This window comes from Falco naumanni, chromosome 3, assembly GCF_017639655.2.
Source record: "Falco naumanni isolate bFalNau1 chromosome 3, bFalNau1.pat, whole genome shotgun sequence".
NCBI classification, from domain to species: domain Eukaryota; kingdom Metazoa; phylum Chordata; class Aves; order Falconiformes; family Falconidae; genus Falco; species Falco naumanni.
This window is the reverse complement of record NC_054056.1, coordinates 79,308,177-79,326,422: the sequence shown is the minus strand read 5'-3', so window position 1 is coordinate 79,326,422 and position 18,246 is coordinate 79,308,177. Positions and strand designations below refer to the sequence as shown.

The 18,246-nt window shown below is 37.1% G+C and overlaps 1 protein-coding gene across 2 annotated transcripts in view; it reads right to left on the bottom strand.

The window, feature by feature from the left end:
• PREX2 (phosphatidylinositol-3,4,5-trisphosphate dependent Rac exchange factor 2) overlaps positions 1 to 18,246 on the bottom strand; it is a 181,113-nt gene that overhangs the window by 10,066 nt on the left and 152,801 nt on the right. For both annotated transcript variants that reach the window (XM_040587069.1, XM_040587070.1), the window contains 2 exons: positions 16,429 to 16,619; positions 4,733 to 4,835 (listed from right to left, as the gene is read on the bottom strand). In XM_040587069.1, the coding sequence (XP_040443003.1) occupies positions 4,733 to 4,835; positions 16,429 to 16,619 (294 nt within the window). The remainder of the gene's footprint in view (positions 1 to 4,732; positions 4,836 to 16,428; positions 16,620 to 18,246) is intronic.

Here is an 18,246-nt window from a genome sequence, read left to right as displayed (position 1 = left end):
TAACTTCTGATTTGCTTTATTGATAGCTACTGAGCATTGAGCTGATGTTTTCTATCATATCCTGAGGTCTTGAACATGAGATATAATGGCAAGCTTGCAGTAAATTATTTTGAATGTGAACAGGGTTTGTTTTTTTCCCCCATGTGCATCACTTCAGAGTTATCTACACTCATTTTCATCTGCCATTTTATTGCTCAAGCATCAAGTCCTGTAAAATCCTTTTGTAATTCTTCATGGTTACTTCTCATCTTTAATAAAAGCTTGAAAAGAGTTCAGAGGAGAATAGGGAGAATTATTAGGTAAGAAAACAGAACTGAAAAAAAGAAAGATCAAGTGAACTGATCTTTTTCTATGTACACAAGTGATGGCTTATCAGGGAAATGATAATCAAGTTCGGGACAGACTTTTTAGTATAGTCTGTAGCAATAGGACACGGGGTAATGGTTTTAAACTAAAATAAGGTAAATTCAGACTAGATATAAGGAAGACATGTTTTACAATAAGGGTGATGAAACACTGAAACAGGTTGCCCAGAGAGGGGATAGATGCCCCATCCCTGGAAACATTCAAAATACTACAAGTGTACTGCTAAAAAGGGAGTTAAAATCTGGTCTCTGAGTCTACAGTGTACTGGACTGAAAACAGGAGTCTGAAATTGAGGGGAAAAAGAAAAAGAAAAAAACACACAAAAAAATCCACCCTCAAATGAGGCACTAAGCACAACATCCTATTGAAAAGGTTAAGGAAATTCTGGGACAATGCTTGGGAAACACTGTGCAGGAGTCTGCACTGTTCTTAAACTTCTAATAGATATGACAAATGTGTCATTAATTATGTAAGGATAGCTGATCCAGTGTTGGTTATGAAGTTAGGCACGTTGAGTCCAGATCTCCATCACCTTCAGTTTCCTTTTTTCAGTGCCATTTTCTGAAATTCTATCATAATAAAGAAACCCCAGCATGACAGACTGCTGAGACTGGCATATGATTAACATTACTGAGAGCCAGAGTATACATATACATGGGAAAACTATCTAAATTAATCACATGTAGATCCTGAACGTCAGCTGTGACTACCTCTGAGAGCAAAACCAGCCTATTTTTACTTGCATCACTCACTAGACAAATTAATTTTAGTATCTTGCTCACATAATAAATCAAATGCATTGATTTAAAAAGGAGTCTAGCTTTATACAACCATGGAATTTACTGTTTACCAGGGGAACAAATTAGACCTTACTTCCAACCACCAGATTCTTATTTCTTTTGAGGAAAAGCCCCCAAAAATTACTACTAACTTGCTACGTGACATCTGTCTTCACTGAGCAGCATTATGCCATTTCTGTTTCAATATACTGTTAATTTATATTCTCCAATATTATTCTTAAAGCTATAGCAATGTAAATAATGACACTGATTATCTCATGTAGGCATACGGGATAGTTGTGCTATGTGGCTCCAGAATGCTTCCCTCTGCATATCAGTAGTGCCAGAGCACCTGTGCAAGATGCCAGCAGCTCTGAGGAGACACCATCATCATTCTGGACTGTTATATATGAACTAGTATTCTCATTGCCGTGAGAACAAAATAATAGGTTTCTTTTCAAGCTACACACTAATTTAAGGATAGCAAGATCCAGTCACATAAAGAAAAAGGATTCTCTTCATGCCCTGCTCAAAGAGCTCTGAGTCAGTACAATTCTTACCAGGATTATTCAAAATGTAGTGCTGTTACCAGACTCATGAGAAGGCATGGAAAAATGATTACTCACTTAAAAGACAACACAAATTCTCTCCTAGCCCTTTCTGTTTATCAGCTTTTTAGTTACCTTTCTTCCTCAGAGCCCTGTGCCTTCCTGCAGCTCCTTTCCTAGGCCTCTGTCCTCGCCACATTTTGCTGCATCCCAAAGACACGCTCCTGTCAGGATGCTTTACATAGTATCTTGTGGGTACAGATGTTTACATGAATAAATATACATTAGAAGATAAAGCTACTAAAAGATAGTTGGGATGTTTTGTCAAAATTTTTATTTTATGAATCAATCTAGACTGGATTAGCAGACGAAAAATGGAAACCACTGAACTAAAACCATCCCACAGACCCAAGTTCATACCAACTCTCACAAGTCGGTCTCTTTTATTTAGTTCTCGCAAAACAGGTGCTTGCAAATACCTAATTATAACTGACAGGCAATTACTTTGAAAATTGTTCCAACAATAACATCAGAACTATTATGAGACTTGTTAAATGTGATCACAACCTCATTCAACTTAAAAGGAATAAACCACTTCCTGAGGTCATCCATTCAGTCAGGTGTCTCCAATTATTCCGTACTGGTTCCCCAAGCTGGAAGAGGTGTCAGCTTTGAGTAGAGACAATTTCCCCCTGTGCAAAGCCGATGCTGGCAGGACGTTGCTGGCTTCTCCAAAACAGGCGGAATAGATGTCCTTTCATTTGCACCTCCCTGTGGCTAATCCCTTTATTCCGCAAAAGACTCAGGGTGTAAATGGGCTAACAAAATTGTTGTTGGGTTGGGTTTTTTCATATTAAGCCAGGTAAAAGACACAGGTATTGCCCTTTAACTAAATATTCTGCATCAAATCCCAAGAAGCCTTTTTTTTTTCTCCCATCCAAGTTTTATGTCCTGCATTATGCTCCTGACAGTTGAATCCTACAGATAATTTAAACATTAAATCTGGAACAGGTTTCTAGAAAATACTATAGCGTGTTGCTGAAATCACTCCAAAACATTTAGAATTTAATGGAGCGCTATATTTCTACTACAGAACTCCAAGACTGATTTAAAATTACAACAGAAGATTATTACTCTATTAAATGCTGTAGTGGTTTCCTGCAAGAGGAAGAACGTGTGAAAAAAGTCTGGCTTGATGTACTAGCAGGCTTTTCTGCAGTGTCTGTGGGTGGTATTGAGATATTGGTATCTTTAACAGCTATTGATCACCTGCTGTTTCACTTCAGAGAATGTAGCCTCACTGGAGGCTTCTTTCTACATCTCTATTTCATCAAGTACAGTTACAGCTGCTCAGAACCATGCAAGTTACTTTCGTCTTTCATTTTCATTTAATAAACTGCAGAAGATCCACAAATTAATCAGTATTTTTGAAAACTATATAGAACTGTGCATTGAAAATGTTCCTTTAGACAGAATAAATCCTGCAAGCAGACGTGTAAAATTCTATGTCCACATTTTTTGATTGCAAAATACCCAGATCTACCTTTTGTGTAGAACTTCAGTATACATGCAAGTTTATCCTTATACAGCAACAGCTTTCTTTTCGAGTCAAGCTAAAGCTGTAATTCCTGAGCAGACCTACATGTTCTGATTCAAAACCCTTGAGGGTATTTTTTCACCACATAAATTTAATTTATTCACCAAATACAGTGAAAGTCTGATATAAAAAGGAAGGAGACTAATTACTCTGATGTATCCATGTTAGGCAGCAACATTTACACACAATTGATCAGAACCTATGGCCCGACAATACCTACACAACTGCTTTAACAGACTAAAGGTTTGACTTAGCATATGTATATTTTTGTCCACAGCAAGTTAGAAGTAAAATACAGCTGTTTAATAATTTTCATAACTAAACTGAGATTGCTGCAGGGAATACATAGCAAAAATAATGAAAATAATAAAATCAAATGCAAACTCAAAAGCAGAAAATATGCATCTTGCCTTATCTGTGATTAATTGTTCTAATACTTAATTTATCTTTTTGTCACTTCAGGATTGAGTGCATCCTGTATCTTGTTTATGCTTTTGTCATAAGGCTGAAAACTACCACAGGCTGTAATGTATGTTCCATATGCACACAGAGTGATTAAGCCCCCACTCAACCTCTCTTTGATCGACTGAATAGGTTGGGCTCTTTAATCTTCACTTCATAAGCCTTGTCTAACAGCCTCTGGATCATCTGTGCGCATCCTTTGAACTCCTTTCAAGATTCCAAACATCCTTTGAAAGTATTTACCTGATAACAAGATATTCTAGGAAAACTTGTGCCAATGCAGTAGAATGTACCCCCCATTTTCAGTTGATATTATCTTTTAACCCAGCATTTTTTGTCATAGGTTAGCACTAAGAGTTCATACTGAGGTGGTTTTCTACCCACAACAGCCTCTAAATCCTAATATTCTATTATGACCAAAGAGTGGAAAACACTATCTTGAAATAAGCATATCGTCCTCAGGAATCTTGCCTGGAAAGTTAAGAACCATAGTATTTATTTCTCCCCTTCCCTCCTACACTTCCCCTTCTTTCAGTACATGAGTCATTTTAATAACAATAGTTAATAATCTTAAATTCTTTTTACAGATAATATATATTAAAATAGTCTTACTCAACAGACTATTCTGATGTAAGGTGATGCCACAGCAGCTACTGTACAAAAATTAAGAAAAATCATAACCCTGTAACAATTATGATGCATTAGACATACAAAGAAAGCAAGCAGCTGGTTAAAACCAGCTTGTACCATTATTTAAAAAAAAAAAAAAAACAAAAAACCAAAAAAACCAACACGGTTCAGTCAACAATAAAGGAAGAGAATCAAAAAAATAAACAAATACCCACAGTAAGAAAACTCACACAGCTATCACACAACATTAAGATGGAGGTTAAAAAATGCTTGGTCAAGTCATTCCTGTTTGATGATAGGAAACATCTTGTTAGGAAACATCAAGATCTCACCCACAGTGAGCATCTTACCTGTTTGCGCATGACATCTGTAGCTTGCATGATATAGCGGGGAGGTAGCCCATGGCTCCGAGCCAGAATGATTGCCTGCTCTAGGGTAACGCTCAGAGTGCAGCTGCAATGGAAGATAAAAGTCAGCTATCGGTTAGCAGTGATTTCCTTATAATAATGGCTTTTGGACCAATTGTCTTTTTTTAAAAAAAACGTATAAATAAAAAGATTACATAGTAGATCTGCCTCCTATCCCTCCCCTACCCATGCAGGTATTAGCCTGAACACTAAAATGTTTCTGGAGTAGAGAGATTTTGAGTGTAACAGGTGTTCCTGCTGACTTACAACCAAATGCATTTGCCTTGTTTTGCTGTTATTTAAAAAAACAAACAAACAAAAAAAAAAACAACAAACCAACCAACAGAAACCACAGCCTGACTATCACTTGGCAAGTGCATGAGAGAGGGACAACCCAACAAGAAGAAATTTTTGTAACTGTATAAATCCCTTTGCAGGTGGTTTCTGCACATCTCTCACCCTCCACTGTTAATGCAGACCCTAGCTTTGGTGCCAAGGTCTTGACCTCTTGCTATTAATTTAGCTTGGTTATTCCCATGGCACATTAGTGCAGTTCAGACCACCTCTGAGACACTGACCCCTTTCAAAAAAGAACAATAATAAATAAGTAAATAGGGCATTCCTTCAAATAAACTGTCCTTTCCTACTTCGCCAATCTTTTTCAAGTAAACACTTGAGGACAAAAACTGATCATGGTACCGCATCCTAATGAAAAGGCTGTAACTGCTTTGTCAGAGCAACCTGGAAATTTTCAGAGCTAAAGATCTTTCTGTAGGACAACGTATAATCACTACAGACAGGAAGCAGTAGGGAAAGTCATTTTGGACATGCCATCTGATTTCAGTTGTCATGGTGAGGACAAGCATAGATAGCTGGTTTCTCATGCAATCAAGACCAAAGCTGTAGAAGACTCACAGATAAAGGCAACAATACTGAGTAGAAACAGCTACTTTTTGGAAAGCACAACATGTTTGAGGGCTGCTGTCATCCAAGAGGTGAGAGCGGCTCCATTCTGCACTAATAAGCTGCTTGATGATTTTTCTGTTCACAGCCAAAGTACTGCAATAATCAGATTTTTTCAATCAGCAAGAGGAGTCATACAGAAAATGATCCTACCTCAGCACAACGTGACAAAAGCTGTGTATTTCAAGTTCAAATAATAAACCAAAGACACATAGTTAAAATAGACTTTTGAGTAGCCTTTTGGCAAAATCCTGACCAAAAGATTCTGCATAGTTTATATTATGCACACCTAACGGAGAATATGTTTCAATCAAACACTCTTCTTACTGAGCATAAGATCTGTAGGAGGAAAAAATGTAAAAATGTGTCTGCACTTATTTTCTTACTGAAAAAAAACAACCCAAACCCTGATTCATTTTAAATACTACTTAAGTAAATTTATGGACTGTAAAAAGTTTCACAGCATGAGTGTAGAAGATACTAAATTTGATCTGCAGCTTTATTAATGGCCTTTCATTAAAAATTTATAAGCTAAGTAATTTTCCTTAGTAATGAATTAATTTTTATTCCCTAGTTTCTTGTATACACTGACCTCAGAGTCAACTTGAAGCAAAAATCTATTGATCTTTGGTGTTATATGTTTGATTAAGGTGCACAATAGTTAAATATTTGCTAGAAATTTCAAACACTGTTTTCATCTTGTCTTTGAAAGGTGAAATCTTGCACAAATAAAGTACATGCTCATAATACTTGCCAGCACCAAAATCTAAACATCTATCCTTCAAGATCAGACTGTAAAAAGGAAGCTTTGTGCCACCGACAACAGAAAAAAAACAGCAAAAGTATCTGAAATCTAATTTGACAGGTGTAATCTAAGCCAGAGAAAAAGGGCAAAAAGTCTCTCTGTAGGTCTAATAGAGGTTAATGAGCTCAAAGTACAGCTTTCAACCAACTAGTTACTGAGCCAATTTTCCCATAAATCTCATCTTCCTGGAACCCAAATGACTGAAAGAACAGAACTATAATCTGGATGCATGAATCAAAACTAACAAAAGAATCTCCTAAATGAAGGTCAGTCAGCTCGAAGAATTAGGTGCAAACACTAATCTTATGATTGGAAAAGACCACCAAACTGCTCCCTATCCAAAACCTGATGAAATGGCTGGTGGTTGTGAACATTATGAGCTGTCTACATGTTGACAATGCCATCCATGTTTTGGAAATAAGGTTGCCAAGTGTGTAGACAGACATAACTAGAGTGGGAGAAGCAAAGACAAAGTGTAAAACAGCATAATGAAGATTTCTTCGATAGGCTACTATGGAGGTAGACAACAATGACGGTACAAACCTGAAACACGGGCTAAAACTGAAGCTCTCACCTCAAGGCAAAAAAGAATCGTAATTCTAAGGATAATATTTTTAATGTATGCTAGGAAATTAGTAGTGATGACAGCAGTGATGAGTTAACTACTATCACACCTTTTTAATAATTTTACATTCAAGCTGAAGTCTTACAGTAATGCTGGTTAGACACATCCACTGCTTCTTTTAAAAACATTCTTACTCATCAACTTACGTTAAAAATGTTAAAGTAGCATCAGAGGCATGTTTGCATTTCAATATAGTATTTCATTAGAGATGTAATTTAATATTGCTAGATTTTGCCTTCTCTTAAAGCATGTAAAAGGTCTGATGAATGGCAGAATTAAATACAAATTATTAGTTACGGCTTTTGTCATGTGATTATGAAATGTTTACTACTTTCTAAATACAAAAACCAACACCACTCTAACAGCTTCATTTTGGTTGAATATTGAATCAATAAAATCCTCTAATAAAACTCATCATACAAACCTTCCACGGTGCTATGCTGAACTGACGCACTACTAAACATATATTTACATGCTTGTGCTTTCTCCCAGCTCTTCAAATATAGTTTATGAATTACTATGTATCGTTATCACAAACTGCCATGGAAACCAGCAGTGAAAGAAACAAATGCACACACAAAACATCAGATGGTAACATGGAAAAGTTGTAACTCAACAGGGCTGCCAAGCACAAAGGGATCAAGGAAATCCAAGTTTAAACCAACACAACTTGTGCAGGAATTCCTCATATGGTAAGACTGTTCTGGTGGTCCGAGAAAGGCTCAATATCAAGGATAGTCAGCAAATACGTGCAATATGTAATAATCCACCTTTCCTCCTCATTTTGAGTGCTGATAAGCAGATGGTACTAAAGTTTACAAAGCAATCTGGAAGCAATTCTGACCATTGAAAGTATCTGGTCATTTGGATACAATCAGCCCAGACAAACCAAACAAGGAAAATGGAGAAATGCAGTGCTCTCCTAACATTCTGTTATGGGAAGCATAAATCCCAAATTCATGTATTTTACAGTGTAAGCAAATCAAAATCTGTTCTCACTCCCTCTCTTTTCCTCTCATCCCTTCTTTTATGCCAGAAAAACAAAAGACCCAAATTCATTATCTCAGAATTTATGTCAGTTAGAATCACAAATTCCCTGCCCTGACAGATTACAGCAGCAAGGCAGCATAGACATTTGGCTTTCCCAGCCCAACTGGGCTGAGAGTTCCTCATTTTACCCACTTGGTTTCCAAGAAACAGAAAGGGGTGCAGCTGCTTCCAGCTACTGTCTGCTCTATCTCCAGTCTCCCATCAGTCATGACAGCATTGACGTGAAGTTTAAATACAAACTTTCAAACAGCTTCTGGATCAGATCATCCTGAACAAAAGAGGTTAAAATAATTTTCTACCACCACTAGTCCATTAGTTTCTGACTGGATGTGCCTTTTACTAAAGGGCTGCAAATCACCTGGATAGACATACACCTACACTGAAAAATGGAGTTGTAAAAGACAAAAACAGATTGGAATTTTCTAATGGATTATTTGGTGACAGCTTGTTTAACGTCACCTGAAAGGAAAAATAATTTGAGTTCATGTACACTACCTACTGAGCTGACACTCAGAAAACTGTGTATCTATGTTACCAGAGCAAAAAGAATCTTAATCATTCAATTCATGCTCGTTTCAATTAAGATTCCAGCCATCCTACCTCCAAAGATGCATCAAAACATTCCTTAGAAAAATGCCCTGAATAGAAAAGATGAGGTGAAACAAATTGGTTTAGTAGTTACCACAGTCAGAGACGTCAAAATGAATTATGTTCTGGCTATGTGAATAGGAAAAAAGTATGAAAAGGATGCATGTATGCTTAGTCTAATTAAAATCTAAAGCTTCTATTCAACATGTAATTTAATGCTATTGTTATTATTTTAATTACTTTTCTTTCCATATATCATAAGCTAATTGTACCTACATTTGACCACCTTTTAAACCAATTACACTATTAGGTATTAATTTGTTTCTACTGTCATTTATATTAATGCTTATAGAGCAGCTATTATTTATGTCAGTGTATGCAGCAATTAAAAACTTAGTACTAAAGTAGGTTACTTTGAGGTAAACATTTTTAGAGTATTTCTCTATAATTACTAGTGATGGCTGGGTAATTCCATTGGTTCTTAATTGCATGAGTAACCCAAAGAAGAAAATAGGCCACGATAAGCCTAAAAAGGAGGGAAAATGTTGTTCAGAACTATAAGAAATAAGCATAAAAAGTATAGACAGGCCTAACACTCAAGACCCTCCCACAATTTCTAAGCTTCTTTCATTGTGGGAATATGTTTCCACACAAGTAAAATTGAAGTTTGCATTATCTGTGCCCATTTACTGAAACTTTGTGAACAGAATTTCATCTCTCGAGAGGGAAGTTGGGCCAGGCAACATGTATTAGACAGAAAACGAGCAAGAAGTCTGTACATTAAACTACAATATTTACAGTGGAATTTTACAACTACACTAAAATTCCACTGGAGTTCCAGACTTAGGTTGAGTTCCTTTATGAACCTTTGTGAAGCTGAGATGTTCCCAGTGTGGAAAGACCACTACTTTAAAATCAGCCTTGGATTGAACCCATCCATTGAAGGTTAGTCCAAAATTTGTGTTATTTTTGCCCAGATACAGAAAGCTATTACTTTGCATGTGAAATACATTTATTGCATTATGATGTTTCAGTAACCATAAACAATGTTTCCAAAAGTAACTTATCTGTGGAAGATATTAATGGAACTTCTGCCTTTTATCCATGAAACATCAGCATGCACAGGTCTCCTTTACAAGAGGCACTACTGTGATTGCATAGTTGCACAAACCTCAAAATAAATGTATCCCAACTTCCTTATCAGGCACATATCTACAATCCCACAACAAGATAATCAAACACAGTTCTACCAGGTACTTTCAAACACAAGCTACCAACAAATTTTTGAGTTGCTGAAGTAGATGGCATGAACTTAGCAAGCTAGAGAATCATGCTTGGGAGGTAAGTATATATTAGCCATATTTCAGACCTAACCTTGGTCAATGACTTCTTTTGTAGGTTACAAATATAGTTTTAATCAGGTTTATTAGATTCAATATTAGTAATTCTTCTAATACTTAAGCATGAAACATGCAGTAGGTAATAATTTTTCTGTTCTGTTTTGTTTTGGTTTGGTTTTTTTGGAAGATTCCTATCATCCAATATATTTCCAGAAATAAAATGTGATTATCCCACCTTTATTAAAAAGGAGTTTTTCAAAGAATAAGGGGGGAGGGTAGAAGGCACTACTTCTCACCATACATCAGTGTTAAAAAAACTGCACAGAGCATCTTTTCAATTTTTTCACAAATATTCTTTCTGTAAGATCTTGCCACCTCTAACCAGCTGGACCCATTGCAAGGAGGCACTTCCAACATTACATTATTTATATTTTTTTTACAAAAGATCAGCATTTCCAAAAGATACAAAGTATCCTATGCCTTTTGTTTGCTTATTCTCAGTGGCACTTGCAAAAACAAACAAAATAAATATGACCTCAAGTTAAAACCCAGCTTCAGCCATTATCTTTTGTTCTGTGCAGAAAGTCACATTAAAGGCTTCTTCCCGTGTAAGCAGGCAAGTAAATCTGCTGGAAAATTGCAGTTTACTTCCCGTCTTGCAATAGTTCAGGTTATTCACTTAACCCACTTCCACTTTAAAAATTAAAGATTTGGATAAGGTTTTATTTAGATTGTTAGAGAAGATCTCTATTCTATTTTTGTTGCAACACAGCAGTTTTTGTAAGGAAGAATCAGATTCTTCCAAAGATGTGGACGGCAAATAAGGCAATACTGCAGGAATTGAAGCATGAGAGGATGATTCTATAGAGTACGGTGATGGAGTTGTGTGTTGATCCTACTGCTAAATGTCCATAACGTTAAAAGGAATCCAAACAGAAAAAAGAACACATTGAAATCCATACTAGTAACAACTTAGATCCATCTTATCTGTCCCAGTGCATTTTACGCACTTCTCTGCATTTTCAGATTGCATTTTAAAGGAAATAGTAACTCAAAATCTAAGACATTATTAGAGATAATTTTTAGAGATAACTATTAAAGATAACAAAGCAAAAATGTACCAGATTACCTGAAAGGCAAATATAGATCAAAATAAAATGATGATCACTGTAGAAACAAGTGATTTGTGCTAAATGTCTTATTTTGTCTTAAGAGAAATTCTCACTTCTTTAAAAATTATGTAACAGTTTTCAAATAGTAACCAGCACAGAATAAAATACTCTACTATCCTGAATTATTTTACGAGAAGTTTGTTTATGCCTCAGTAGGTAAGGTATCACAAAAAGACATTAATTGTAGACAGACATAGCAAAATGCCATTAAAAACCAGAAGGGTATCAACTAAACGGGAAGGTAGCTGGCCTACAAGCACAGTTTAGTGCAGACAGCTGGAGAGGTGCAAGGATTAGTTTTTCAGACTGTGCTGACTAGCCTCTTGAAAGTAGTCCAATCAATCCCAGAAAGCCTTCTTACTGTGGAGCTAACAGCCAGCCTAAATACAGCTGCAAAACTTCAAGGAGACATCTTTTTTGTCGCATGTAGCCATTGAGCTCAGAACTAAATCCTTACAGAAAAATTTCTGAAATAACCTAAAAGGAAAAACTCTTATGATAGAATGTCTAATATATATGTGTGTGTGTATATATATATATATATATAAATAATATAAATGTTCGGAATACCTATTTTCCACATTGTTTCATTTGATTCACGGAAAGGCAGCTGGCCATGATGGACAGCTTATGGTGTTACTCTGCTTTGCTATGTGGAAGATGGAGCAGGTTTAGCTGGATTGCAGGAGCTGTGCCAGCTACAGGAGACAGCATAATCAACCCTTGGCAAAACCTGCCTCATCATTCCGCCGAGCGTCTGCCAGCCAGAACCCCACTGCTTGAAGGATGGTAATACTAAGGAGAGACTTTCTAGAGGGGAAATTAAAATTCAGAAAAGAAAATAAGACTGTGATTTTTCTGGGGTTCATCAAAATTATGAAAGATTTCTTTTCTCTTATCCTACAGGAAATGCAAAATTTTAAATAAACTTGGGATTTGTTTCATTTGGATGCTTTAAGTGATTCCTTTGAGCCTGTAAGGCCTGTGGTCCCTGAATAGACTTCTGCAGCTGCTGCACCTAATTTCATTTTGGCATTGAAAAAGGCTAGGACATGTCTGTGCAGTGCAGTCTCACTCTTCTCCCTCAAGCAGGAGCTAGCATCATGATTCAATAAAATTTAAAAGTGCCTTTCATCACCTACATTTGTACAGAGAGATTGCAGCTTCAAACTGAACTAACAGAAGTAAAGGAAACAGAGCATTGTTTACAGGATGACAGCTAACTGGCAGGCAGAAATGTAATTATGGATGATATAAAAGGAAAAAGAAATGCAAACTATTGATTTCTTGGACTAATTTAGAGCTCTGTTCCTGGTGTTGATCAGGCAAAGCATGTTTGCTTACAATAATCCAAGGGGAGTTTGCAGTATTCAATGTCACTTAGGGCACTAAGGTTAAAGGGACTTATTTTACCCCTTTTTTCTTCTTCTGGTGATCGAAACGTATTTGAGAAGAACTACTGTCTGAAATAGATATAGGATTGAAGGCTCTAACACAAACTGGTAAACATATTGTCATAATAAAAATCAAAGCAAAGCAATCACCAGCAATTCAAAATCCCCAGCATTATCTTGGATATGGGGATGAAAAAACGAACTCTGTCAAGCTGTTTTAGCGTAGTGCAGTGTAAAAAGCAATTTAATATGGATCACAAAGAAGTCAGAAACCAAGACACTGCTGATCCAGAGATCAGCAATCACTGTCAAAGCAGACAAAGCTGCTGTTTCATAGTTCTTGGCCTATTCTGCATTCGACTGCCACCCAGCGCCTCCCTCCCAAGCTATCTGGGATTTGCTTTTGGTTAGAAAGAGGGGTGGCAGAGACACACACCCCCCCACCCCTGTCAATCCACGACACCTAAACTGAGAAAACACAGAAAGGGCTCTCCAGTCAGTTCAGTAAGAGACAGATAAATTGAGCAAGAGAAGGTTCATATATATTTTGTTTAAAGTCTATTAAATATATCTAAATTCTGACAGATTAAAGGTTTTCTCAGTTCCCACTCCTGATGAACAAAAGATGCTCATCAGCAAAGCACCCTGTACTTTTCCACAGACATTCTTCCTCATTAGAGACCAATAATAGAAATTAGGCTAAAACGAGGGTTTTAAAAAATAAAGCATAGACGAACCTTGCTCTGAGTTGATTATTCTTTATTTTTAAGCCGGCAAAACTAGTAAATGGAAAAATCTACTTTCAAAGTTGAACTTGCATGGACAATTCACATCTTTCCCCCATCTGCTTGCCTTAGTAGCACCTGTAGATAATACCAGTTTTCAACTCTAATATCCCTAGCATAATGTTAAACAACAGTCATTGAGTCCTTGGTCTGGGCCAGCAAAATGTGAATTTCTGCAACTGATCACAATCAAGCATTCACACCATTTAGTTTCTAAGAACACAGAGGGCCAGATACACTGCTAAATACAACCAGGCATAAATATCCTCTCTTACTTAAAATCGGTAGCTTGAATTCTAAAGAAGAACTTACAACTTAAAAAGTACTATTTTGCAAGATTATCTGCCTTGATTAAATAATATTCCAACAGAAGAATTTAGCCTTCAAGATTGCAGGCAACAGGCAAAATCATCTATATCTATGGGACTCGATCAAATCCAGCATCTTACTCCTCTCTTCTGTCTCCCTCACAGGATCTCATGGTGCTGCAAGACCACTCTGCAGGGCAGCAAGGGGAGTAGTTCACAAAATCGCAGCAGAATTTAGCAGTAGAAAGTTGGGAACAAAATTCACCCAGCAAGCCTACTAGCTGAAGACAAAATAAGCTTTCCATCCAGGCAAAGGCAATTCAGAATGCCAAAAAGCAGAGCCTGCTTAGTGCTGGACTGTAGAGGTGTGGCCTAGGGAGGCCAGAAAGAGAAAATAGCACACAAAGTGACTTTATATGACTTCAGATTCTAGGGAAAAACTTCTTCATCCTCCCAGTTTGTATCCACAACAATAACTTCCAGAAACTGCTAAAAAAACTTCCTCAACATTTACCATTAAAAACAAACAAACAAAAAACCCACACAAGTATCCCTTCTAGTCTGTAAATACATGAGTTTTCTTCTGAACTCAGGGCAGAATCTCTTTGACTACCTATAAAATCACAAGTAACACATCCCTTTTTCTTGGAGGGCCTATCTTAAAATGTCTCTGGATAATGCCAAGAGTTGCTTCTTTCTCTGAACAGATGAGCACAAGGGCAGTATTAATGCAAAAGAGAACAAAAGTACAAATGGACTTGCTGTAAAGCAGAAGTAGTCATGCTTCAGAGAGGTGTTTTGTACCTTTATACAAATAGCTGATCTTGAATCCTTTAACATCTAGATGGAAACCCACACATAACACATTTAAGTCCCATTCCTGTTGCTCATAATATAATCTCAAAAGCCAATATATTGGTTTTCTAATATTTTGTGGGTTTAAAATATACTTAAGTAGACATTTAATTGCTTACATCTTTGAATTAGCCCCGGTTTTGAGCAGAAATCTGATGAATAATTTATTTTCCTCTAAGAACAGCTCACGTTCAGAATCGAGCATACCACTTCTTATTCAGTCATCAAATTATTCTGAATAATTTGTGACTCCACACACTGTGGAGTAATAGTTTATTGGGGCTACTGAAGTTGCTCTGACTTTACTCTTAAACTAGAAGAATTTTTAGCACAAATATGCTGGCAAGTTCAGAACGTAATCCACGGAACCATGACAAAACCCAGAGGTAGTCTTTCTCAGCTTCATTTAAAAATGGCAATATTAAGCCCAATGTCTTTTCTGATCACATAAGACATGAAACTGAAACCCAAATAAAGAGCCAGAGACAAGCTGTATAGCTTCATGGTCTTCTGAAATGACAACTTCATGGCAGTCCATAGTATATAGTATTTTCATCTTCATCTGATACAGTGACTAGTGTTAAATAATACAGCCTTTTTCTGTTATTGCCTAAAATCAAGTACAGTATAGAGCATGTTGCATACACTTGTATCATTGATGGAGAGTAATACAAATAGTCTGTTGTAACCTCTGCTAAAAGAAATGGCAAGCGCTGTTTTTATACAACTTAATTGTGTTGGCTATACATGGAGCTTTTCCTGTTTTTCATGCCTGGTAATCTGCATTGCAGCTATGTTGCCTTTTTCCCCCCCTCCCCCCTTCCTCAAAGCTCTTTTAAATAAAGGACATTACTTAAAATTAGGAGAAAGCAATGCTCGTTCTAAAACAATGTAATGGTTACCAAGTCTGCTAAAATAAGGATTTGTATGGATCAGAAACTAAGGAGCGTATGTATTTTTAACATATTACTACCTGTAATCTACAGTTTGGAATTCTTATAAAAAGAGCAGATACTCAGCATCAGATTCTTGGTTACATTTGGTTTTTTGTTTATTGGGGTCTTTCTCCCCCTCCAACTGTGGTCTGTGCTTTTTTGGTATAATGTACAAAAAAGTTGTAATCTGCTCAGCTGGAACATAAACATATTGCTGCCTTTGATGAATATAATAAAGTACTAGAGAGCTCTATTGGTGTATCATCAAATATATATATTGCTATTAAAATATCTTAGCGTTTATGACAAAGACCCATCAATTACAGCTCAGTTAATTTTTTGACATTGTATTACTCACACAAACTGTTATACAGGCTGAGCTTCTAGTTATTATAAGGTACACTGGCAAAAATGCCTCTCTTCTGTTTCACTTTTTTCCTTGAAATGGGCTCCACTACAATTCCCCCTAGCATACAAAGTAAATATTTCAGCATTTCTTGCCTGTATTAAGAGTTTAATATAGTAGGTGTTATTCACCTAGGAAACCTTCCTTTTTCTGCTTTAGCAATTAAGATTTCTGCCTTTTACTGACTTGAATGAGGAACAATCCATTATAACTGCACAAAACAAAATCATACTATCAGTCACTGCAAATACAATTCTAGAATTTCACCACAAATCTTTCAGGTATGTTAGCTATTTAGTCTAAGATATTAGATATTTAGTGTAAGACCTCTCTATAAATAAAAAGCAGCATTCTCCAACCTGCAATGACTAAATAGCTATTGGAAACAAAAGGAGGAAAAGAAATTGTCATACCGGTGAACTCCGCTGTTGCACATAATTATGTGACAAGCTCCAAGCCTGCTACAGAGTTCAGATGACACTGAAAGCAATCCAACTCCAGAAGCACTGCACGCAGTGTAAGCACAGGCAGCAGTGCGCTTGGATCGGATAAAGGACCCTATGAGTCGGTAAAGTTCATCCAAGCAATTGAGAGGCCTCATCAGCTGCAAGACAGGAAGGGAGAGAGATATTTAAATATTTGCTATTGAAAGCACATGAAATGCTCTTCTAGAGCAGGTCATCACAGATGCAGATGCAACAGCAGGGCTGGCACAGAAAGCCAAAGCCAAATTCCATAACATAAATACAGAGCACACAGTCTTCTGCTCCATGACCTATGACAACATTTTCAAATTTTTCAATTTTTACCATCACTGTTTCATTCCCAGTCTTGCCTACAGAAGTGTTCTTCACTTCAATAGACCGAACAGACCCAACAGTGCCATTTCCATTAATGGTATTGGCAAAGGGAGGCCATGAAGAGGCAACCTACAACTGTACACAGATACAGGAGGGATGCCAAGACTAGTTGACCGACTCACTGAGAAAATCAGCTTATAATTAAAACAACACTGTCCTTTATTTATGCAAATGTCTAGTTCCTAATCTTGACTAATAACATGGAAAATTAAAAATGAACAGGAGTGACAAAAACATATTACAAAACAAGAACAGTTAACTTTGTAGCAGGATTTAAAATAACCTCAGCATTACTGTACAGAAAATAAATGATGCACTTAGTAGTAAAGAAGGCAGTTTCAAGTGGAAGGCTGCTCTCAGCGAAAGAACCTTCGAGTGGTCTAGCAATGAAAAACATCACCTCGTGGTGCTTTGTGTAAAGGAGACATTCACAAGCAGTTTTTCAGACCTCGTAATTCCAAATTCCTATTCTCTTTATTTCAGCAATACTCAAAGATTCCAACAACCCCTCCTAATATTCAAAGAATAAATCTTTTGGAAGACAGATTCATTCCCTAAAGACAATTTTAACTAGTTAGGGAAAGTGCCGTCTCACTTCCTCCCATATGAAGGTTACTTCACTGGAAAGCACAGAGGTCAAGTAAATCAATTTGAGTGAGTGAGTGTGAGAGTGAGTGTGAGAGTTAGAGTGTGAGCGTGTGTGTTTAGGGGTAACAAGCACTCCACATACAGCTAAATGTCTCCTGCTGTACCTGTGACTCCTTAGAAAGTTGCTGACTCACCAGGGAAGGAGAGGCATAGACACATGTCCTACTCCCCTCCCGTGCAGTCCAGCATGGAACCAAGAAACAGGAACTATCAGTCTGTTAACACCCATGCTGCCTGATACCAACATAAAATTTTAGTCTGTCATAGGGCTCAGCCAATGATTGGTGTATTTCTCAAGCTGCAGTAGCTCAATCACTCTTGAAGTCAGTGTAGGGAAGACCCCAGGAAATTCTTTTTTTCCCCTACTGGGCTGCAATATGGGCATTAACTCTCCAACAATAGGAGAGAGCATTAAATGAATTTTCATAGCCCCTAGGATCTCTCAGTCACAGAGATTTAAAAGACAGATGAAGGCATTTGAAGAAAGCCTAAATAAGGAGGTTCAGAAGAGAGCCTTCTGAGCAGGATGCTGAAGGAGTATTTAATCTGGAACCACACTTCCAGTTTTCAGAACAAAGAATTTCTGACTGCACCTGCTCTCCCTCACCCTACCCTTCCACCCCCATATACACCTGGAGCATCTGCATTGCTCTGAAAGCACAGTGAAAAATATATTATAGACACCCTCCAGCCACACCTTTTGATACAGAAGCACATGGCATC